Source organism: Ambystoma mexicanum, chromosome 7q (assembly GCF_040938575.1).
Source record: "Ambystoma mexicanum isolate Mex_15411 chromosome 7q, UKY_AmexF1_1, whole genome shotgun sequence".
NCBI lineage: Eukaryota > Metazoa > Chordata > Amphibia > Caudata > Ambystomatidae > Ambystoma > Ambystoma mexicanum.
The window spans coordinates 172,012,366-172,036,679 of NC_090941.1; the positions used below are offsets into that span (position 1 = coordinate 172,012,366).

General features: G+C 45.6%; 1 protein-coding gene across 1 annotated transcript in view; it reads left to right on the plus strand.

Annotated features, from left to right (window-relative positions):
* The window catches only part of SLC15A1 (solute carrier family 15 member 1), a 190,658-nt gene that overhangs the window by 60,935 nt on the left and 105,409 nt on the right, over positions 1-24,314 (plus strand). The window contains exons 3-5 of the mRNA XM_069640488.1: positions 13,691-13,775; positions 13,870-14,011; positions 22,919-23,038. Of these exons, the coding sequence (XP_069496589.1) occupies positions 13,691-13,775; positions 13,870-14,011; positions 22,919-23,038 (347 nt within the window). The remainder of the gene's footprint in view (positions 1-13,690; positions 13,776-13,869; positions 14,012-22,918; positions 23,039-24,314) is intronic.

The window sequence follows — 24,314 nt, forward strand, 5'->3', positions numbered from 1 at the left end:
AGGGCTGTGGACGTTTGCTGGGCTGTGGCGAGTGTTTGGACTAATAGCCTTGCTTCTCATCTGTATTGGATCGTGTTACTCGAAGTCAGAGGTGCGTGTGCCTTTAAATTTTCAACTGCCTGGTCAGCTGGTCAGCTGGTACAAGAGGCCGCCTCTGCCGCCCTTGCGGCGCTAAACCCTGAGGAGTGAAGGGCTGTGGATGTTTGCTGTTGGGCTGTGGCGAGTGCTTGGACTAATAGCCTCGCTTCTCATCTGTATTGGATCGTGTTACTCGAAGTCAGAGGTGTGTGTGCCTGTGCCTTTAAACTTTCAGCTGCCTGGTCAGCAGGTACAAGAGGCCGCCTCTGCCGCCCTTGCGGCGTTAAGCCCTGAGGAGTGAAGGGCTGTGGACGTTTGCTGTTGGGCTGTGGCGAGTGCTTGGACTAATAGCCTTGCTTCTCATCTGTATTGGATCGTGTTACTCGAAGTCAGAGGTGCGTGTGCCTGTGCCTTTAAACTTTCAGCTGCCTGGTCAGCTGGTCTGCTGGTACAAGGGGCCGGCTCTGCCGCCCTTGCGGCGCTAAGGCTTGAGGAGTGAAGGGCTGTGGACGTTTGCTTGAATGGCATTGTGGCAAATCGCCTGAGAGACTGTATCCCAAAACATGTCTAACGAGCTGCATTTAAGTCAAATGACAGCATCAACATCGATGCTGAAAACGCGTGCACAGAAGCGGCGCGAATGCACTGGAGACTGCAGTGAGAGTACAGTACCACAACGCGTGCGGCTAAATAAAGTAAGCAAATATTATTCATGCACCTCTACAAGTGAGGCTATTCCTGAGTCGATAGTCCCACATTCACAAGCCCATAGCACCGTTACTTCACTGACACCAATTGTGAATGTTATTGACAAAGTGTTTTCTGAAGAAATTGTGTCTAACATCCCTGTCCAGCATGGATCAACCCAAAAAAGCAATTCAAGTAACACACATAATGAAGTTACCCTGTGCAAGTCTTTGCCCTCGGATATGTTTCCTCTGACGTCTCCAGAGGACAAAGCAGAAAAAAGAGAGCCGGCAACTGCCCCACAAAATGAACAAAACACAGTATCGGTAACCACATGTTTGGTAGCGCACGGAACATTACCTCTGGGGGTCGATGTTGCGGTGATTCCATGGCTGCTGAGGGGTGGAACCAGCCGGCATCGCTTAGAGAGTGTGCATGGCGGGCGAATCGGTTGATGGATGGCTGCGTTGAACGCGAGGGGCTGACGTGTAAGACCAGTCGGGTCGAATGCTGCACAATCGATGACGGATCTTGTATTTTACATCCGTTGGGAGCCAGCTCTCCTGGTGTTTGCTCTTCAGCGATCGCTTCTCAGTTTGCCGCAGCAGGGTCGTTTGTAAGTGTCTCTGAAGGCTTGAATAGGTCAAAGCCGGTCAACGCTATACTTGGTGGCTGGCTTGAGGAACACGTTCCTGCCTCAAAAACAGGCACGCTAGTTGACCCCTCAATGTTGACCTTAACAACAAAGCACAATGCGCAATGTGATTCGCTGGAGATTGTAAACAATGTGCTTCAAAATTTGCTTACAATGACTAAAGCTTGTAAGAACAAAGTATTAGATACAGTGCCGACAAACAATAATGGAGGTGCAATGGGTTTGTTGAAGCGACCTAACACTGTGATAACTGATCCTTGTGAAGATACAGTACCCAGAGTGGCTTATAAATGCGCAAAAATGTCGGAAAAAGGTGAGCATAATCCTCACTCTCACGATTTATCAGGCTTACCGTTTCCATCTCAGAAAAGGCTGTGCAATAATAAAAAACGCGAGACAACTCGCTGTACCCCAAAAACAAAAAGGCTCCATTTATCTAACACTGATGATTCTGACTCAGATGAGACTGCCGACTCTTCCCTTATAGAACGACCTTTCCCCAAAATTAGGAGAAACAGAGGCAGAACCGACAGAGTCCCCCATTGCTCGAAGGTCCTGTCATATGGTCCTGACATAAGTACAGCTGTGCCCCCAATGGAGATACAAGCGATGCTTATTTCATCACTAACCATTTCTCTGGCACCATTTATGAAGTTGTATGAAAACTTAAATGAGGCGTCCCGAGATTTGACTACAGTGGTGGCCTTATTAAACTCAAAAGTGGTAAAACTGGAACAAATTTGTGGAAACACAAATAGTAAGCAACATGAGGGCTTTAAAAGACTCTATGAATCATACAAGTTGTTACATGAACAAAGGAGAAATGACACAATCGACAAATGACTGTTTGCCGAAGTAGCAAAGGAAGCTCTTGCCATATTCAAACATGATGGAAGAAGGCCTCAATCTGTAGAGCCCAGTGGGAGACCTGATGAGTGTACACAGCAGATTACAAATGGGAATGCCCATGGCACGACCAATACAGACAGAAATTTAAATCTACACAGTCTCCACCCATTAATGGTGAATAATAAATCGCAGGATAGTCTAAGATCTGCTGCTACCAAGAAATCAAATCCACAATTGCCACTCCATGCACCTTTGACCCTGAATCTTAACAACAGCGAGCCAATCAGTACCTCACTGAGGGTGACAAAAATGCCACAGAGCACCGACGACATAAGCCCCGTGTTAGTACCGATCGTCAAAATCATGGACGTGTCATTTCATACCGCCTTTGAGCAAGCACGAAGTTCCACAAACCTGGCGCATGGTGCTCTTCAAGTCGAATCTACATCAAATATTAATCTTCAGTTGGAGGGAGTAGGTCAAAGTTATAAAACACCCACCTCAAACCCAGCGCCAATGTTGTTCCCGATATTTAACAATGAGGTTGTTATACCTAAAAGCACGGGTGCTGTAAAACAACAGAAAGCCCAACAATGTAAAAAAACGAAAAACTTAATGGGGCCCCTAGGGGACCCTCGCGTATGGAAACAAGGCCCAATCACCACACCAAACTGATACGCCAGACACGAGGTTGTATTCCCAAAATCTAGAGTTTATTGCAAAGCAAATAGTCTCAGTTGGCCAACTGGGTCTCACGCCCCGCAACGTGTGTCTCCAGACCCCAAGAGAGCGAGAGTTTTACACCAGTTACATATATACAAAGCGAGCATCTTACAATCAGCAGTGACACATTCAATACCGCCCATAATGTATTTCCTTTGAATTGGGTTCGATGATTGACAATTGTGACGAATATGACACCTTCAAATATTCATTTAGCAACAGTTTGCAATTTTGCGAGCCAGCAGACACAATTCTTTGCTTTAGAGAACACATTGCTCCTGTTCTTTGCAATCAAGCTGCGTGCAGGGGAGAGACACATTCCAGGCCTCGCTATCTTCTAGTTTCTATTCGTGTACTGGGGGTCAGCCCGCTCTCCAGGGCTCTACGGGGCTCAGGAAAGGGGGGCCGTAAAGGAGAGCATAATTCAAGCCATTAATTGTTTGTTTCTAACATTTCTACCGCACTAGCGAGACTGGCTGGCACCTGTGTAATGATTAAATGCCTTCTTGCTTACTTCCAAGGATAAGTGAGGGAGGAGACCGGGCATTTCTGTCTGGGTCGCCTGCGTTATGTTTCAACAAGTATCTCACGGCCTTGCTCTATGCATGAACAGTAATGTACTAGTGGAGCAGAATAAGCTTTCAGCAAAGTCGAAATTCTGCCTGCAACTGAACTCAAAGATTGCACAAGCGACAAAGAAAGAGATGAGCACGAAATTCCGAGTGAGTTGCTAAACATGTCAATTTATGACGACCCTGAATATGAGAACATCGTTGAGTCCACTACTCCAAGTGTAGAAGTACAAGGCACCAGTGCCGACATACTCATGGGGATGAAATTGGTAAAAGATCCGGCGGTGGGAAGACTGGCCGTCATTGAGAAAGAAGCACCAAAACTAATTGCATCAGTTCCATGTCAACCTGAAACAGTGCTTCCACTTGAAAGATCGACCACCAGTAATGACATGGTAGCTGATACACCGTCTACCACAGTGAAACTGAGGAGTCCTCCCTTCCTGACAATGCAGGAAAAACGGCATAAAATAAACAGACTTTGCCGGGAACATCTTACAAGGAAGGTGGTTCATAATCAGAGTGGTAGCGAACAGTGTGAGAAACGAGACCATGACTGTGACGAATTTGATGCATCACAGCTTTTAAAGCAGTTTGACAAACAAAACAACGATCAATTAAAGTGACAGCACAAACGACCCCACTTAGGCACAACGCGCAACTCAACTAGGGGCATAATGCGAGGAATCCTGGTTAGACTACTGGTTGAGAGGTTACAGTCATCGGACAACTTGATTTTAAATCGAAGTAATATCATCAGATTACTCCATCATGTACCTGGACTACGTGCAATCACCACTGACGACTTAAAGATCGTCGAATTTACTGACGAACGGCGCAATGATAAAGTGGTGCTTCATGTTACCTCGACCTTAATAGCGACATCCATCCTCGACGCAAATGTGTCTCTTTTCTCTTTGGGTTTTGACGTCCACAAGTTGGAAGATGGACAGTCAGCGATGATAGCAAATGATCGAAATGAGGCTTTTCACCCTGCACCTCGTGCATCAACCTCACCTAAACCGTCAGCTGCACCTGCCACATCTGATTCCAATCAGCATGCTGGACCAACCAGGTTAACCAGAAACAAGATCTGTGATGACGGCCTAAAAAACAGAATGGTGCCATCGGAAAAGAAACGAGTCTCGTTTGTTGGTGATCAACGCCCTGCACCAGGGGGCGAGATAGAGAAAATAAGTATAACCATACAAGGAAAGATGCAATCAGGGGAACAGTGATCCACCACCCCACAAGTAGCCATAATCAAGAATCAACACATGACTGGCAATGGCTGGCCGAAACATTAAACAGCACCACACTCCAATAATGCCAGAAGGAACCTGCCTTACAACATTGTACGTTAGGATCTTGGAACACGCAAGGTTTCAATCACCTGTTTAACAAAGAATGGTTGGGCGGTTTGGCTGTCGCATGCTTACAGGAGACATGGTTAAGTTCCACCCCGGTTGTACAAGACTTTGAGATAGCATTAAACCCTGCTATAAAACCAGAAAAGGGTTGCCCCACAGCAGGGCTTATAACCTTAGTAAGACGCTCATCAGGCTATGTCATCATAAATTCAGTAAATCACTCACCATTCATTCAATAATCAACAATTGCTAAAATGGACAAGCAGTCCCAAATCAAGGAACAAATGACTATAATAAACTTGTATTGGAACCATGGTAGAGCTGGGAAACACGAGTTCATTGATGCAGTTTCAAGTATTATAGATCGCTTACTTGTTGACCAAAAAGGGTCCAACATAATACTCTGCAGTGACTTGAATATAGAATACTTTAACCCAAAGACGTGCCAGAAAAAATCCTTGGCTACCCAATGGATGAAGGAAATGAGTGTAAGAAATGTACAGATGCTAAACGGTCGCACACTGGGCGACATACCGCCGGCCCCTATGTGGAACCGGTCAAACCAGGGTTCCACAATTGATTACATATTTGTATCGGCAGATCTTCATCAACGCGTGACTTCGCTAAAAGTGGTCCAAAAGAAAAGCAGCGATCATGACATGCTGATTATGGAATTCATGCATATCTCATTAAATGTCAAATCAAAATGGCCACAGAAGATTGCTGTGGAAGCAAGTAGGGTGAGACTAAGACTAGCGGAAGAAGAAGTAGTGCAGCTATCGAACCAATATTGCGCTGACGGAACCATATTAGAATATGCACACCTAATGGTCAATTTCAAAACAAATAACGGAGGCTCGAAACACATGAACGTGAAACGCTCTCATTGTTTTGATTTGGACATATTAAAACAGAAACGATTAATGAGAAGCGCAATTCGGCAGGCAAGGGCGTCTGACAAAGTGACATGTGTTTCGAAGATAAGAGCGGACAGACAAAGGTACAAAAATTGGATCAAAACACATAAAGGTTCAATGCTACAAAGAGACTCTGAACGAATGCTAGAAAGCCTTCAAGACAAGAACACCAGAGACTTTTGGAATATTATTAATGACACACAAGCCCCCCACGAGGCTTTACAAGCATCTATGGTAACGGAAGCAGCGTGGATAGCCCACCTTAAAGAGTTATATAAAGAAAGCGAAAGACCACTCAATTCACATGACCCAATCACTTCAAAATGGGCACTAACTTTTCCCAAAGATGACATTGTAAGAATAATCAGCAAAGCAAAAAACTCAAGAGCTCCCGGGCCGGACGGCTTGACGAATTTTACAATTAAGGAACACCCGGAAATATGGGCAGAGGTTTGTGTGGCCCTCTTTCAGAGAGCAAATTTCCAGCAACAGACACCACAATCATGGAAATCCGCCGTGATTGTCCCGGTGTTTAAAAAGGGGGACAGAACTTGCCTGAAAAATTATCAACCGGTTGCTTTACTTGATGTTTTAGGGAAAATGTATGCAACCATGCTACAGCACAAACTAGTAAAGTGGGCAACGCTATCGAAACATGTAGATGTCAGACAAACAGGATTTGTTAAGCAGGTTGGCTGCTCGCTGAATTTGTTGCTGTTGAATTTACTCAAAATGGAGGCGATTATATCACAAACAACGGTATATCTCGCCTTCGTTGATTTTTCCTATGCTTTTGACACGATCGATCAAGCACTTTTATGGAACAAAATGCGTTCATGTGATTGCCCGGAAGATCTAGTGGCTGCAATAAAAGAACTGCATACTGGAACCCCAATTAGAGTACGCCTGGATCAAACGGGCACTCTGTCACCACCGATTAAAACATTCAAGGGGGTTAAGCAGGGCTGTCCTTTGGCGACGGCGATATTTAGCCTGTTTATATCAGACATTGACAACTCCATTGAGGCAGTCAAATCCTTTCCTCCAAAGATGCATAGATCGCAGCTAAGTTGGCTCCTCTATGCAGAGGACCTCATATTGTTGGATTTAACACCAATTGGCCTGCAAAGGAAACTCGATGCAATTCAACAATATGTGGCTGAAAACCGGCTGCTCATTATCACGAGGAAATGTGAAATTCTAGTCCTCAGAAATCTCAAAGGCGGCAGGGTTAGACTTGCAAAAAGAACATCATGGGGCCTCATTACGAGGTTGGAGGTAACCATGGCGATATTAGCGCCATGGCTGCCTCCAAAACCTTACCGACTCCGCACTGGTGAATAGAGCTATTACCACCCCATTCCAGAGTTGGCGGGGCCAGTAATTCCCCATTCACCAGGGCCCTTCCCCATTCCCATTTCAGCCCCCATAGGGCTCAATGGGAATGGGGAAGGCGCTAATAACGGTACCGCAGATTGCATTACGGTTATTAGCTCTAAAGTCCCTTTGCGGGGTCCTGTCCCTAACGTCTGGAAAAACCAGGCGTTAAGGGAGGACCCGCAAAGGGAACTCGTAGTAGGGCGGTAAGGGATTACTGGCACTGGTGCCCTTACCGGTGCCCTTACTGGTGCCGGTAATCCCTTTCTGCCCACCTCGTAATGAGGCCCATGGTCTATGGGGCGTGAAAAATTGCTGATTTCATCTTGCGTAAAATACCTTGGAATGACAGTTAGTTCCTGTCTTAATGATGGTCCGTGGATAACGGTGACAAAACGCAAATGTAAGCAACTGGCATGTCAAGCTCTAGTGATAAAAAACAGATTTGGGAAATTTTCTCTGCTAGCGGTTTTGCGATTTTATCAACAAAAGGTAATACCGGTATTAACGTACGGGGCAGAAAATGCTCTGTGCTGCTCATGGGAGGTGTGGTCCACGCTCGAGAATATCTTTTGGACCAAAGTACTGGGTTTACTGAAAGGAACAGCAACGGCAGCAATACGATATGAATTATCGCTAATCTCCATCCATGTGCGTGTTTGTTGGAGCCTGCTATCACTATATCGCAAAACAAAAGCATGTGAACGAATTCCGCAATTTGAAATTTTCCACAGTGCTACCTCGTCTGCACCAGGCGTCCTGTCAATGTGGCTGAAACGTTGCGAAACCTAAATGGCAGATTATGACATCAGGCCTGAGTTGCTCCAGGGTAATCCGAACGCAGCAAAGACAAAAATTTGGCGTGCAGATTGGGATCTGACTGTTCGAAAAGAGCAGCCTCTAAGATGTTGAGTGAGGTACCATCGGAGGCCCGAGCATTGAACAGCTTGCAAAAATCCATTGAATTATTCCCCAATCCAAACGCCAGAAGGCTGTTTATGGGATTTCGGCTGAATGTGTTTCGAACCAAAGAACGTCTGCGAGCGTGGACAGCCAACGCAAACTTGAATCCGATGTGTCGATGCTGCACACAGGAAATTGAAACCTTAAAACATTTGGTGCTATTCTGCAGTAATCTACGAACGGAAATAGCTCGACTTCTGGGGCCCTGGAGTGAGTCCCACCCGTCTCTTAATGCTGACGAGTGGTGGCAACAAATGTTTAATGGAAGAGACATGAAACTGGTACTGCCTTTAACACACTTTCTGGCGATAATTGAAAATCGGCTGCTAGTCCCAAGTGTACTTGGACCGATCTGAAGGCACAGAAAAAGTCTTTCGAAGTATGAGACTATGAGAAAGTTTAAACACACAGAACAAAAGGAGAGAGTTGGACTTGGTAAAGAGAAAGATTGTAAAGTGAGCTAATGAGCTGTAAAGAAATGTTTATTTTAAAGGTTTGTATGTAAACCAATAAAATTATTTTAAAAAAAACATCTGCTTGCATTCACAGTACTTTGGTAATATGGGCCTATACACACTGATCTTAATGATACATATGGTGATCCATTCTTGTATGAAATGTACATCACACTATAGTGATATCGTAACCATATTTTTCATAGTGTACACTGCTATGTGATGCCACTTCCTGTTTTGTCAACGGGTGAAAGGTTGTGTACCATCGCTTCCCGCGATATCACTTCGGGGTGGGGGTCAAATGACATCCTTTTCTGTGATGTCATCAGTGGTCAAGGGTCATGTGATGTCACTTCCGACACCCCTGGCGTTTTGGTGAAATGACGTCCCTGGTACCCTGTCCTGTTGGTTTAGCGCACATCGCTTTGCATGCTGGGACTTCTAGCTTTAATCCTTCTATCATATGTGTGGGCCTACACGCAGGCTCAGAGTAAGACACACATTAGGGGTGGCCACCGAAAACAAAGCGGCCCACGTTCGTGAATAGCAGTTGGCACATTTTCATGACACACTAATTGAGAAGTTCCTGGAGGTGCATTTTGAAGAATATTTGAAGCATGTGGTGATTTTTAAAGCCACTGGGCCATTAACATCAGTCGAAAATACCAGCTGAAATGTGAACTAAGTCATAAAACTGGACCCCAAAAAAGGCCCACAGTGACTTGTTGGATGGAACCTTCTGGTATTTCCCCATTTCCCTCTGGGCTAGTGCAAGCCTGACAGCAAGTCTTAGCATACGCATTGCTGTAGGCTAAAATGCTAAGACTGGAATATTGTGCCATTATTGAGGGAGGGCAGGTTGGCAAGCTTGCATATTTTACAAAACTCTGGGCTTAATTCATGGAACATTTAGCGCAGTACAAAGCGACTTTGCACTGCCAATAAACACAGTGAAATGGCTCTGATTCACAGAGCGCTGCAAAGTGTATTTTTGAAGTGCAAAGTGACTTTGCACTGCAAGAGTACTCTTTGCACTGCACTAAATGGGCATAATTCACATGTGCAAAGAGTACTTTTGCAGTGCAAAGTGACTTTGTACCGGAAAAATACACTTTGCAGCGCTCCGCGAGTCAGGGCCGGTTCAACGTGCTTATCGCTACCTGCCATAACTGTCTCTGCTGTCCCGACTGGTTGCTTGGCTACCCTCAGAGGCTCACTGGGCGCCAGGCTCTTTCTTGATCAGTCACCCTTGCACTGCCCCCGGCCTACCACGCAGTTAGGGGCTGTAACTCTAACCCTACAGTCCCTTGTTCTCCGTGCACTACCCCGAGCCACGCTGCCCTGGCTGCACGTACTAAGAGCAATGCTGGCCTGTTTTCCCCTCCCCTCTCCGTTGCACTTCCCCCCTGCCTTTACCCTTGCAATTCTCGTTCTCACCCTTGCATGATCTGAATGACACAAGGCCTAGTCAGATCGCTTGTGTTGTCCTCCCTCTTTCTTCCCTCCCTTGTCTTACAGGTGCGTTATAAATGACTTATTATATCATATAATTGACAGTGAAAAGTCATTTTACACCGTGCTAAAAGTTCCATGAATGAGGCTCTTAAAGCCTTGGTCATTGTGACTGGTGACAGGAATGATGGACTGACATATGCTTTTCGTTAAAGGTAAGGCGCCATTGATGTCTGCAGCAAACAATTACCCCTTTTTTGCATTCTCAAGAAAATAAGAGCTATTTCATCATTCATATACACCTGAGCCCTGATTCGTGGAATTATTTGCGTGTAAAACGGGGATTTGCGTGCCATTCTGCCTGCCAATCCCCATTCTTCAAACAGGGATTGGCGGGCAGAATGGCACGCAAATCCCCATTTTGCACGCAAATAATTCAATGAATCAGGGCCCTCGAGTGTTGCAGCACACACTGCATGCTAAAAGTGATCTGCTGGCCCTCTGACTGCCCTTAAACGGCGCCTTAACTAGCCAGATGCAAAACACGCTTGCCTGATCTATATGCTGGAAACAGGCAGCGTTTGCTGAGGAAACTCCCCACCCAGGAGTGTGAAGGTTGAGGGGTGTATCAAGGGGCAGGGCCAGGAGAATGGTAGGGATTCCCTGGTAGTTTACAGCCTGATTTAGAAAAATGGATGCAAGCAACTCATCACGTCACCACCTCATTTTCAGCAATTGAAGCGCACCTGCCATATATTAACCCCCGAAGTGCCAAGGACGAGTATGCTTGCATAGTCTTGCATGGTAGCCTGGCACTTATGCGATAATGCCCAGTAGGCTCCTTTACTGTTTATGAGAGAGTAGCTGCAGTTTTCAGCAGGGCCTCATACAATCTGAATGGGACTGTGCCAGCATTTCTCAGCAGGAAGCCCTTAGTTTGATATTGGGCACCGCTTGTTTTCATCTTGAAGGCTAATCCATTGAAAAGGGCATGTGGGTGACCGATTCGCTATGCCCAACTCTTTCAGATAGACTTGGGTCATTTTGGGTTTTGATCAGATAACAGCACAGCATTTCAGACTGCCCGCGGGCTCCAAGCCCGTGCCATTACCCGACCCAGGTGGAAAATGCATTCGGGTCATCAAAAGTAGTGGCTGCCATGTACCGACCAGGTTGCCATTTCAGGATTCCTACGGATTCAGCTTGCACCTGTATCACACCTTTGTGCCTCCATAAAAATGTGATGCCTGCAGAGACGCTATTTATTTATTTATTTATTCATTCATTTATATAGTGCTCCTAACTCAGAGGTATCTGGGTGCTATTGGTTTCCCTGCATAGAGTGTAGAAAGGCACAGCGTGGATTTTCCGCTCTAGGCCCCGCTTGGACTAGGGAAGCCGATTCAAATGGCCTGACTGACTGCGATGACGGGGAGGCAGAACCCAAGGAAGTACAGTCAGTACCAGTGCATAGGATATTTCGATAAACTTACCCATAATCCTTTGAGCAACGTGTGACTTCATTTCCCATTTCCATATAGATATATACATGGTTGCACCCTTTTGGAATGCCCCGTTAAGCATGCCCAGAACTACTTTTGACCCACACGAACAAAGTTCCTCCCAGGCTACAGGCATTTTCACTTAAGCGGTAGTAGCCTTTTTAGTTATTTTTTAAGGAGATTGGCAGACCGGTTTGTTTTTTGTTGGTTTTGCAAATTTGAGGCTCACTCACAAGACAATAGGACATATTAGCATTGGCAGCAAGGGTCTCGAAGGGTCACATGTTCCAAGCTTTTACTACGTAGAGTATAGATATGTTGATATGTGATCGATTTCAAGTCCAGTTCGTCTATGCTGATGTCAAGATGAAGTGAATTCATCTAGGAAACAATTGCCTCCAGTCATAGCATTAGACCCTGGTCTACATGCCGGGCCAGCCGGGAGGACTGTATCTGGCAAAGAGCCTGCATAGGATGGCAGAGTGGCATTGCGGCTGGGCATGGCCACAAGCTATCTGCTGTGAGCACTGCGGTTATAGGCATTGTGTCTGAGCATGATTGCCTGCCACGCCTTTACGGCTGTGCGGGTAGTGGCCATGCATCCGGGAATGGACATAGTAGGACATGACCTGTCCCTGTGGGTAGTGGGACTTTGACAGTACACAGAAACAGGGCATTGGTGGTAGCATATGACCTGATGGCAGTGTAGGTAGCAGCCATGCAGCCATGCACCTGAGTATGGCTTACCGCCATGCCTGCTGCACATTCCCCACAAGCACTGAGGCGAGGGTCATTATGCTGACAGCGTGGCTGGAGGGAAGGCATAGTGTGCAGTGCCTACAGACCAGGGCTTTGGGCCATGCACTGATGTCACTGCAGGCAGTGGAACCCGGCCTGAAGAATGGCTGAACCACATGCTCCAGGGAGAGCGCTAACAGAGCGACAGTAGAGGCCGCGAGCGGCAGACATTGCTGCCGGGCTTGATGGCCAACGTCTGCCATTACAAATCCAAGCTATGGTTTACTACCATACATAAATGACCACTTACAAATCATACAAATCCTCAATACACCCGACAAAACAGTAAATTAATTTGAAGGGCCATTGTGTTAACGATGGAAAACTTTAAAACCATTGATGTGGGGCTACCTATTAAATTGAAGCTGTGTCAGTACAAATAAGCTTTGTAGAAGCCAATTGTGTGATGTGTATTTGTATTTATTTCTTTGTATAGCGCACCAAAACAGCAATATACACAGTAATAAGGGGGTTACATAGGAGTGGAGGACAACAATATATACAGAGATCATAGGTTGCATCAAAAAATAGTATAAGTGTTTTAGTGAGAATCGTCAGGGTATACAGTAAAAGGAGGAGAAGTGTAAACAGGTTATAGCCATACAATACAGTGGTTACTAAAGATGGTACAGAGGTAATATATGCAGTTAGCTGGAGACTGGAATTGAGGCTAGAAAGGTACCTGGGAATAAAGCCAGCTTTTGGGTTTTGATCTATGAGTTGATCTATGAGTTGATTTTGATATATGAGTTACTCATTGCTTAGCTGTGCCGAGCTATGCTCGCATAATTTTTATGTGGGTTTTACACACATGGTGAAGGGCGCGCGGCTATCACTGTGGTGCTACATGTGCTTCACTCACAATGGCACAATCAGCCGCTAAGCCTGCATGACCAGCACAAAGCTTTACATTCTTATATATTACATAGGCATTAGTTAAAGGGTTAATAGAAAAGCCAGTGCCGGAATAGAGAAGACGGGCCGACAACTTTCCAGGCCTTCAGGTGGAAGTAGACTTCTGTTCCATTGTTTTGCACAGGGTGTTAGGATAGCGCTTCCGAGTAGGGAGGGGGAACAGGCAGGATGGGAGGCAGGGCACGAGCGGGGAAGGTTGGAAGAGAATCAGTGGGTCAAAGCTACAAGCCCTGACAGTGAGTTGGATGTCAGGAAGGATTCGTCTCATGATCTTAGTGCAATAGCAAGAACTTCACACAAGGTCTTCCAGGGTGTCCAATAAGGTGACGTGCCTATGAGAATATGGTAATGAATGTCATTTCTTTTCCCCTCAACAGCCAAGCTGCCATGGCTACCCTCTCAGTGTCTTCATCATTGTCATCAATGAGTTCTGCGAAAGGTTCTCTTATTATGGAATGCGAGGTAAGCCTCTACCGTTCGTGACATTTCCTTCCTCTGCGCAACATGGCCTCCTCCCGTTCTGCTAACCACTCCCTCCTTTTGTGCCTTCCTGCAGCGGTGCTGGTTTTGTATTTCAAGTATTTCCTGCTGTGGGATGACAACCTTGCCACCATCATCTACCATGCCTTTGCCGCGCTCTGCTACTTCACTCCGCTGATGGGTGCCATCATTGCTGACTCCTGGCTGGGAAAATTCAAGTGAGTACCCCACCACAAAATTGAATACCAAGACTAATGCAGAGTTTCTCAACACAGAATCTTTAAATATAAAGTCCACATCATAAAAACACTATATACCCTTTAAACAAGAAGGTCATCAGAAGAGTAAAATGCGAGGTTAGATCAGATGAACAAATGAAAGTAGTCCAGGGCAATAGAAACCCTAGGGGTACGCATGATGTATGTCTAGGTCCACATTCTGTGCTTTTGTTTATTTATTTATTATGACAGTTGTTAAGCACACTTAGCCCAGGGGCATCTAGGCACTGAAACACAGCTTTGCCCTACTCAGGAGTCTGCAACTTTTGGCTCTCCAGATGCTTTCGTCTACAACTCCCATCAGCCAGCCCAACCAACAATGAGGCATCTTGGGAGTTCTAGTCCCAAACATCTGGAGAGCCACAGGTCCTGCACTCCTGGCCTACACACTCAATTCAAGTTTGGAGCACAGTTTTCCTAAGCTAGACCAAGTGTAGGTAGCACCTAAAAAGGGTCCCAAGTATTTTGAAGATAAAACAGTGGCCACTGTGGCAAGCGGCTCTTTTCAAGTCCACTGCATGATGCACAGGGCATTACAATGGGGATCCAGAGTCAGTTTGTGCATGATGAGGGATCGTCGGAACAGGGTGAATGCACTGGCTCCCTGACAAATGGTATAGTTCTCCATTAGCCTTAATCGCCATTATTTCAGATATTCAGACTACATTTTCATCTCCTAACAGCAGTGGTTCTGCATTCCACCTACCACACTTCTCCTCAGGCCTTGCAGGCACCTGATCTCCAGCAGCAGGTCAGTTTCACAATGATTACAGTAAAGGAGAAGATGGCACTGATTTGGGATAGAGTCAGAGAGGAGTCCGCGTTACTCTGATAGCAGTTTCTGTACCGCAGCGGCCTAGGCAAGTATGGAGCTTCAAGCTTAGCAACTGGGCTTGCCCACAAATAGTGTTGAAAGCTAGTGACCCAGTTCTTCGCATTATGATGGGAAATCAGTAACTCTACTTGTTGAGATGCCAACCTTCCGCCCCACCTCCAGACACCTTTACTGCAGTTACGAAACATTTTGTGGCAGTTGCTAGGAATTCTGGGTAAACTATGCCCCAGTATTGGCCCTTCCTTTTGGTTTTTTAACTGAGAGACAGCACTTCTGATTGGAAAGCTCTCTGAACCACCAACCTGATGCGGTCCAGTCCTTGTTGTGTAGAATGAGGCATGGCCACATATGACTAGGATATGTCATTGACTGTGCAACAGGTTTACCCAACTCTTCTCTGCTATCATAGGAAGCCTTTTTCCTTGGAATGGCGCAAATGTGCATTGTCTTGGCGGAGGAAACAGCATCATTCAAAGGAATTCCCCAGAGACCTGTTGGCTACCATTCAAGTGTTCTAGCATTAGAGCAAAGGGTTTATGGCACAGTACCGCCTGTGGTCTATACCTTGTAATCACCCAAATTAAGTTCAGAGTTTTAGAGTGTTTTACTTTGCACATCATCCTCGTGACAATGTGCGTGTGAATTTTAAAACGTCCGCAGTTTTACATGCTTGTACATTTTACTGGCTCCCTGTCAGACAAAATGTTTTAGCTCAAGTTTCAGTCATAATGAGTTGCATGTATGTTATGTCTGGAGTTACCCTATAGTTCCCTGTAATCATCTTCTTATGGAATGTATTGGTGATCTATGTTCTGTGCCTCATTCCATAGTAGAGTGTGTTAGGTGTCCTTAGAGTGTTTGTGCTTAAACACATTGGGCCTCATTACGACCCAGGCGGTAAGTTACCGCCTGGGCCGTGACTTTACCACCATGGCGTAAACTACGTTTACGCCATGGTGGTTGGCGGACTTACCGCCCCATTCCGAGGTCGGCGGGGCGGTAAGTCCCCAATCCCCATTTACCCTTCCCCATTTTTGCCCCATAGGGCATAATGGGAGTGGGGAAGGCGTTAATTACGCCACCGTAAATTACGGTGGCGTAATTAACTCCATGGTCCCTTAGCGCCATGGATTTTAACACCTGCTAAAAGCAGGTGTTAAAAGCGCCATGGCGCTAAGGGACCTCGTAGTTGGCGGTAAGGGGTCGGCGCAGCTAACGCTGGCGTTAACCCCTTACCGCCAGGGTCGTAATGAGGCCCATTAACTGTTATTGGGCCTCATTACGACCCAGGCGGTAAGTTACCGCCTGGGCCGTGACTTTACCACCATGGCGTAAACTACGTTTACGCCATGGTGGTTGGCGGACTTACCGCCCCATTCCGACCTTGGCGGGGCGGTAAGTCCCCAATCCCCATTTACCCTTCCCCATTCCCATTTTTGCCCCATAGGGCATAATGGGAGTGGGGAAGGCGTTAATTACGCCACCGCAAATTACGGTGGCGTAATTAACTCCATGGTCCCTTAGCGCCATGGATTTTAACACCCGCTAAAAGCGGGTGTTAAAAGCTCCATGGCGCTAAGGGACCTCGTAATTGGCGGTAAGGGGTCGGCGCAGCTAACGCTGGCGTAAACCCCTTACCGCCAGGGTCGTAATGAGGCCCATTGTGTGGAGTCAGTTGCACAGGCTGCGGGTCTCTGGTCTTCAATAAAGGAGCTTATTCAACCTATCCTGCGCGTCATCCTTACAATGTGCATCCTGTAACTAGGCCTGCGCCAACAGACCACAATCATGACACAAACAGAAAGCCACATTTTTCACATTACAAATGTGCCTCCTTCTCACGATATTGGGGCAGAATTTTCTCAGCTACTGCGAAATTTCAGCATTTCTCCCGAAAATCTATGCCCCCACTTTCGGGGATCCACGCTTCTTCCACAAGGTCTCAAAACATGTCTGGGTACCAGAGAGATGACTGCGTACTTTGGGAGGAGGGGTATTGTTATGATGTGTTAGTGTCTTGTATGAGACAGTGTAGAAAGCTAACAGGTTTGGGCAGAGTAGAGCAGCTACAGCATTGGAGGTTTTGATTAAGGCGTATGGCGCCTCAGGTGTTTGGAGATTGCCACATCCCACCAAGAGAGGTTCTACCTTTCGCTCAGTAGTCAATGAAGTGCACTCTAGGCTAGACCTTTTTTGTTACATCAACTCAAGAAACTCAGAGCATCATGAACAATGGCATTGGCTACATTCTGATGTCTGACCATGCCAGTGTGAGTCTAGACCTGTGTCTACATTACGCTCTAATGGGATCCGTCAAATGGCGTCTGAATCGTTCTCATCCGCTCTAATGGTATCCATCAAATGGCGTCTGAATTGTTCTAATCTGCTCTAATGGGATCCGTCAAATGGCGTCTGAATCGTTCTGATCTGCTCTAATGGTATCCATCAAATGTCATCTGAATTGTTCTAATCTGCTCTAATGGGATCCGTCAAATGGCATCTGAATCGTTCTCATCCGCTCTAATGGTATCCATCAAATGGCGTCTGAATTGTTCTAATCCGCTCTAATGGGATCCGTCAAATGGCGTCTGAATCGTTCTTACCTGCAAGACGAGAAGACAAAAAAACAGATTAACTAAGGACAATTTGTTCAACACAGCAATGCCACCATTGGCAGTCACTATAAGGAGTGACAAAGCAATTGTGCACCGAGCCTGCTGTGGGGCTGTAAGAACTATGGTTGTACACCAATGACCTCCCTCTGGCCTTGAAACACATCTCTTGCTCTTTACCCATGGCCCTGCAGATGATAGACACCTGTGGAATGATTTCCTGCTATGGGATCCGCTGGGCTTAAACGGAGACCTTACCAATTTCCTCAGCATGCAGGCAGTACCAGTTGAAGGGGCACTGCTTTAAGGGCTATCCTGAAAAGATGAAGTACTTTGATATGTGGATACAAGCAGACACAAAAAACACCATGATGCTGAGTATGGACCACCGAAAAAAGACAAACTGAGGAATGACTTCTATAGATGGAATACAATCAAGCTTTCCTTGTAGGACAAACCCAACCCGACCAAGATGGTAATTGCATCCAAGATCAGCTATGTTCTCTCGGAGCACCCGTTTGATGTCCCAGGCAGGATCCTCAAGGAATGGAATCAAATGATAAGGTCCCTTTTTTGGGTCAAGAAGTTAGTGTACGCAGCACAGCTGCAAAAACTCCTCCCACAAGCGTGTGAGGGAATCGGCCTTCCAGATTTTGAGAAATAACTTATGACATATACTGCACAGCATCTATATAAGTGGAGTGCAGGAGCACAGGTGATGGTGATGATGCTTGGACACAGGCAGAGTCTACTGAAGCCGGCTCCTTATCTACTGCCGCTCATTCACCAAGCAGTAAGGAGAATATACTCGCAGATTTCCTGAGAAAATGCTCGGTACAAATGTTGGCAATCTTGGTGTTCAAATAATTCTTATTTTCTGAACTCATTGCGGACTAAACCTGATAATTACTCTAATGAGAATAACCGGCTTCCATTTGAAGACTTGATATGAGGTTGGACAACTGCACTTAGAGTCAATATACGAAGCTGCGGAAACGATTAGGTGATCTGGACAGCAAAGGATCGACAATTTGATGCTTCTGATGGGCAACCCTCTCTGAGCTACATCAGCCTTGACCTGCTGACGATAGAATGTGAAACTGAAGAAATTCTACTTGAGGCATGGCCTTGAGACCTGTGGAGGGAAGTGATGCGAGAGGCATGGGTATCTGTGTGCCAACATGAAACGTTCATACATGCATTGAGTTGCCAACGTATCAAAGGTGAACATTTTACATTGTACTTACTGTAGACCTAGGACAAAGTTCTGGAAGACCTTGAGAGACCTGCACAGCTGATGGGGCTGCAAACATATAAGCAGCTTCATGGTTCATAAGCTTTGGAGGTCTTCAAATGGGTTACCTTTATGGGGGTTGGCCAGAGCAGATCTCAAGGAGGTTTCGGAGTCACACATTCTAGTGCCTTGGGGATGAGGAAGGCCTCTCCTTCAGTCCCAATGTATGGCTTAGAAGAGTCTTGGTGATGGCCTGGAATATAATTCTGAGGGTGTGGAAATCCCCCATAAGCCCTTCCGCAGAAGGACTGGCACGTAGTCTTGGGAGGATAGCTCAGGGGCAATGTGCTTGCCTTGGAAGCAAGATGATATGAAGCAACACAGGTTCAATCCCCAGGTCTGCGCTTAGAAACCTCTGGGTATTAAGTGCATTATAAATAACCAATTACAATTACATTGTAATCTGAAACACTTTTATTATTAAAACAGCTGTTCACAGATCCACCAGGGAGGGCGCGAAGTTTCCAGTGTTGTGGCCACCTTCCGCAGATCACCCAGAATAGTTTAGCTCATGACCCTCCGCTGGAAGAAGCCCATCCAAAACTAATATTCTATGATCCTTCTTGCACACCTATTACACTAAGTAATGTTTAGCATAATGTGCTAAATCCTTGTTTATTATACATGCTCTTGACGTCTTTACGACTTCCCGCCTTCCTTAATAAAATCTTTACATGCAAAATGAAAAAATACAAATGTGATTTTCAAATGAACATACTAGGATTTTAGCAGAAAAGCACAGCGACGAGTTCTACTGAATATGGGATATGAAAAATGGTTGAAGGCAAAGAAAAGGTGCAGATTGTGGGTGCATTTAATTGATCCTACCTTATTTACAGTTGGGCAGATTTCCATAACGAAATGTCGCTGCAGAAGGTTACCACCTCCAGCTCATCCAGTGGTATTCCTGAAAATCCCCCCCATTCAAAGTTTACCACTGGTGGGAGTAGTGTTTCTGGAATACCTTTCGAGGCATTCCAGAAATACCACCTCTTCCAGTGAAAACCATGAAATGTGCTGTTCAGTCCTTTTTTTAGCCACTCCCCCTTTCATTGGGAAGGTGGAAATGGGTAATGTATAGTAGTGGTTCATGCCACTGCTGCACATTTATTTTGAACTCTGACCCTTTTGGTCATTACATGACTAAGACGGTGGAGGCGGGCATCAGAAGAGCCCACCATTTCTCTTGATTACCATGGCACATTCACAAAACATTTTTACTGTATTGAAGGGAAGTGACCTGGAGGTAAAAATAGGCGGTCTTTCTGCTGCAAGTCTGCCTGTAATACTACTCTTCTCATGGTATCTGCCCCAACCGTCATTTGGGTGGATGATAACATTGGTGCTCTTTGGTAAGTATTGTCGATTTTACTATAACCGCCGAACTCTGAATGAGGCCCAATGTGTTTGCTCCAGTGCATACGTACTCAGGTGTTTCTAATTTGAGTTGTGGCCACCTCTCAGACATTAAAGCCAAACAAAACAAGTCACTTTGTGTTAGAATGAATATCTATGGAGCACAGTCAATTTCTGTGTAGTTTAGAAAACATCCATATTGTATTTGTATTTGTATTTTATTTATTTGTATAGCGCAAACCAGGCCCGGAGGCTACTGGGCGCATATCTTAGAGGCAGTGGTTACATAACAGTATGACATTTCAAGTAACATTTGAATTGAACAAAGTAATCAGAACACATTAGAAGTATAGACAGAAATACATAGGTAATCAAGTTTTCAGAGTGAAGCTTGGTCGTCTAAGGTGACTAGCCAGAGTTTGGCTTTGTGTTTGAATAAGTTCAGGGAAGGCAGGTTTCTGATAGTAAGAGGGACAGAGGTCCACAATTTGGCTGCCAGAACTGGAAAGCTGGACCCGTCGGCTGTTTGGAGCTTGTATCTGGGGATCAGTAGGCTCTGGCTAGGGGTAGACCTTAGAGATCGAGATGGGGTATACTGTGTGAACCGTGAGGAGAGATAGATGGGGGCCTGGTTATTCATGCACGTAGGTCAGGGCAAGCGATTTTAGTGAGATCCTTTGGGGGACAGACAGCCAGTGAAGGTTCTTCCTAGTTTCCGAGATGTGGGTTGATCTAGTGATATTGAGGGCTGCTCTGATGGTGTTATTTTGTATGATCTGGAGTTTGTCTAGGTTGCATTGTGCAGGCACGCTGATTCAGAGAAGTCACTGTGGATATGCAAATAGCTTTGTGTGCAGCGATTCGCTGCAATGACGTAGCCACCCGAGTTTTCTTTGCCACAGGAGCGGGAGACGCAGACCAAAGCGCATCCCTGATTTACAAATGGATGCATTTGGATGTGCACCTCCTGTGGTCTCCCCATTTTGTTAGTCATGTGTTGGGGAGAACACAATACTACCAAGTGTCTTTAAGGGGTTTTTGCTGCATCTCTGCACCCCTAAGCCCCTAATCTGAGGTGCAAATATAAGAAGATAATTTGCAATGATGACCTTTTAAGTCCAGCCACTGCAAATGCACATAAATATCCCATCTGGTTAGGGTGCTGAATACAGCACCCCCATCCCCGTGGGGTAAATCACGCAATGCATACCTAGGTGGCAACATTCCTGTCACTTATGTATGCATGCACCCCCCTTCCGCTCCCCTCATCCTCAGTCCGCTCCTCTACCATTATGCAACTGGCTCTTGTGCATCATGGATTTCTGTGCAGGGACAGGATGCACCGCTTACCTTGCACCTTACACCCTGCATTCTTGAGCGTGTTGATAATATGTGTTTTTTGTACAGTGCCTGCCATCTGCTGCACCTGCCATTCCAGAACATCTGACCTAAAAGTAAATACTGGATGTAGAACTACAAAATGACATTGTATTTTCTTCTTATTTTAGTCTTCATGCAGTGCTCAATAATGTGCTGGCCAAAAGCCTTTGCTTTCTCTCCATCATGAGGTAAAGCACTCAGGGCCTCATCATGAGTTGGGCGCTAAAGCCGGCGCTAATGGCGCCGGCGCTATCTGCCCTACCGCCAAATTCACCGGTGCTATTAGTGCTGGATCACGGGTTTGGTGGAACTGGAAATCCCCATTCCCTATTGAGCCCATTCGGGAATGCCCCATTCCCCATTGGGCTCAATGGGGAAATTTTGCGCTCTTACCGCCGGCGGATTTCCCGCCGGCGGTATGAGCGCAAAACTTTGGCAGATTGCTGAAGCCATGATTTGGTGGACCCTTAAATGCGTTGGTAATAGCGCTACCGCCGCATTTAAGGGTTACCGCCAGACTCGTGATGAGGCCCTAAATATGGGACACTGAATACATAGGGTTTGGCTCTGTCTGTCACCTTCAAGTTGTTCATTGTGATTAGTGCATCCCCCCATGACCCATGAGAGTGTCTGATATAACTTAAGTTTTAAGTTGGCCAGTGGTAGAAGTGTACCGAAAAAAGTAGTGGAACTGTGGTCTCGGCAGGGGAGACGGTAGGCGGAAGCATAGTGCAACATGTGACAAGGTGTTGCGTCCAGGCCATTGCAGTAGTCTAATAAATTACTAGTAACTAAGGCTCCTATTACAACTTTTCCTAATCCAAATTCCAAATGGGGATTCTTTGGGTTTTATCCTGAAGGTGCCTAACATGTGCCCCACCTTGAACTTCACTTATCTCAAACCACATTGGCTGCCCCACACCAAAGAGGTAAGAGCAAGGTGCACCATTTGTGTGATTCTTGAATGCCTTTTGACAGAAGTCTTTGGACAGTAAAAGCATGCACTATGAGTGTCCTCCATTCAAGTCCTGTTAAAAGCAAGCATTGGCAAAACCAATAGTTTGGACTTGTGTGTAAGTATTAGGCATTTGACACGCACTGCTATTAACCCCTTAAATACTGATGACTAGGACGAACATACTCATTTCAAATGCCCAGGAACTCACACCATTTTGCAGCTGCTGCCATCAATGGGCAGTTAATAACACTACGGCAGTGCCTAGCAAATGCCTTTCTCATGCCTACACAAAACCCGAAACTGATGGCATAGCCAATGCTTGATATTCATGCTGCTGAATGAGACACAGATGATCTGAGCAGAGGGGCCTCCAGTATGGTTTAACACTGTCTCCCACCCTCTTTCTCTGCAGGACCATCATCTACCTGTCCATCGTGTATGCAGTTGGGCAGGTCATCTTGGCAATAAGTTCCATCAACGACCTCACTGACCACAACAAGGATGGGACACCAGACACCTTTGTGGTACATGTGTAAGTACTTGCTGCTGAAAAGCCTTCTTGGAAAATATGGGAACGAGGAGGGGGATATGAGTCAAAGTGTGAGATACTGATTTTCCACAAAAAAATAAATTGATTGTTATGGATCTATGGGTATATTAAAATGTTGATGTTTTCTTCAATGAGTGTCACAACAAATTTGGAGTACTGCGGTAAGAGTACATCTGCTGATCATTTTACCTCATGATGAACTCTTGAAGCATGCAGTAGAGAGTGGGGTTTTGAATACTGTAAAATTTAACTAAGCGTATGTATTAACTAATCGAATCCTAGCAATTAGTCCATCTATACTTTTAAGAACGTTTGACTATGTAGCTATAGACATATAACAGCAAGCTGTGGAATTGTAATATATATAAATGTGTATATAATCAATGTTATGGTGAGGAGTTTAAGAGAAGCAAGCGAAACACCCTCTTGCCTGTAATGCGAGAGGAGAATAGGCAATTTCAGCTTGTGCACACATACACCAACACACACCACCACCACTCAGTAGCTGTCAGTGAAGTTCACCTTGAAATCAGAGCCACGCAGAAATGCACCATGGGTATGCAAATTACCGGAAAAGCTTGCCCTTATCCTCCAGGCAGAAAATCATCATTGTTTTATAGGACAGTTTTATTTTCTATATACCTTAGTCAACCAAAAACAGTCAGCTCTTGAGGATGCAACCAGTCATTAAATCAGTTCACTCTAAATGACACCTTTATATGAATATGTATTTATTATATATAAGTTGTATTTTACACGGTAAGGATTTTGCAAGTCACTGAGAAATTCTGTCACCATGGAGAGGCACAGGCCATAAGGTCAAAGAACTCGGCGTTTTGACATACAATATTCTTTTCATGTTCAATTGGGGGAATTGTATTCCTTACACTACATCACCACACCATCGCTCCTTTAGTTCTTGGTGTCTTGCTCGCTCTGGTACAAGATGGCTTCTATCTTTGAACCAGCATTTTGAGTTTTTGGTTCGACCATGGGCCTATTGACCTATAGGCCAGTCCGAGCCTGCTGATAAGTCCTGATGAGTCCGAAACATGTCTGGGTTTGATTGCGTTCTCGTGTAGAAGGGATGTTAACTAGCAGTTCAAGCTGGACCGCCCCTTCTGCTGTGGCACCAGGCCTGCTTTGAGTGTCATATTCTCCACTTTTGTAACTGCGCGGCCGGCTGAGGACAATGGCCTGCTGGGTTGCCCAGAGCTATGGCAATGGTTTTGGATTCATTCAAAACTTTTCAGAAATC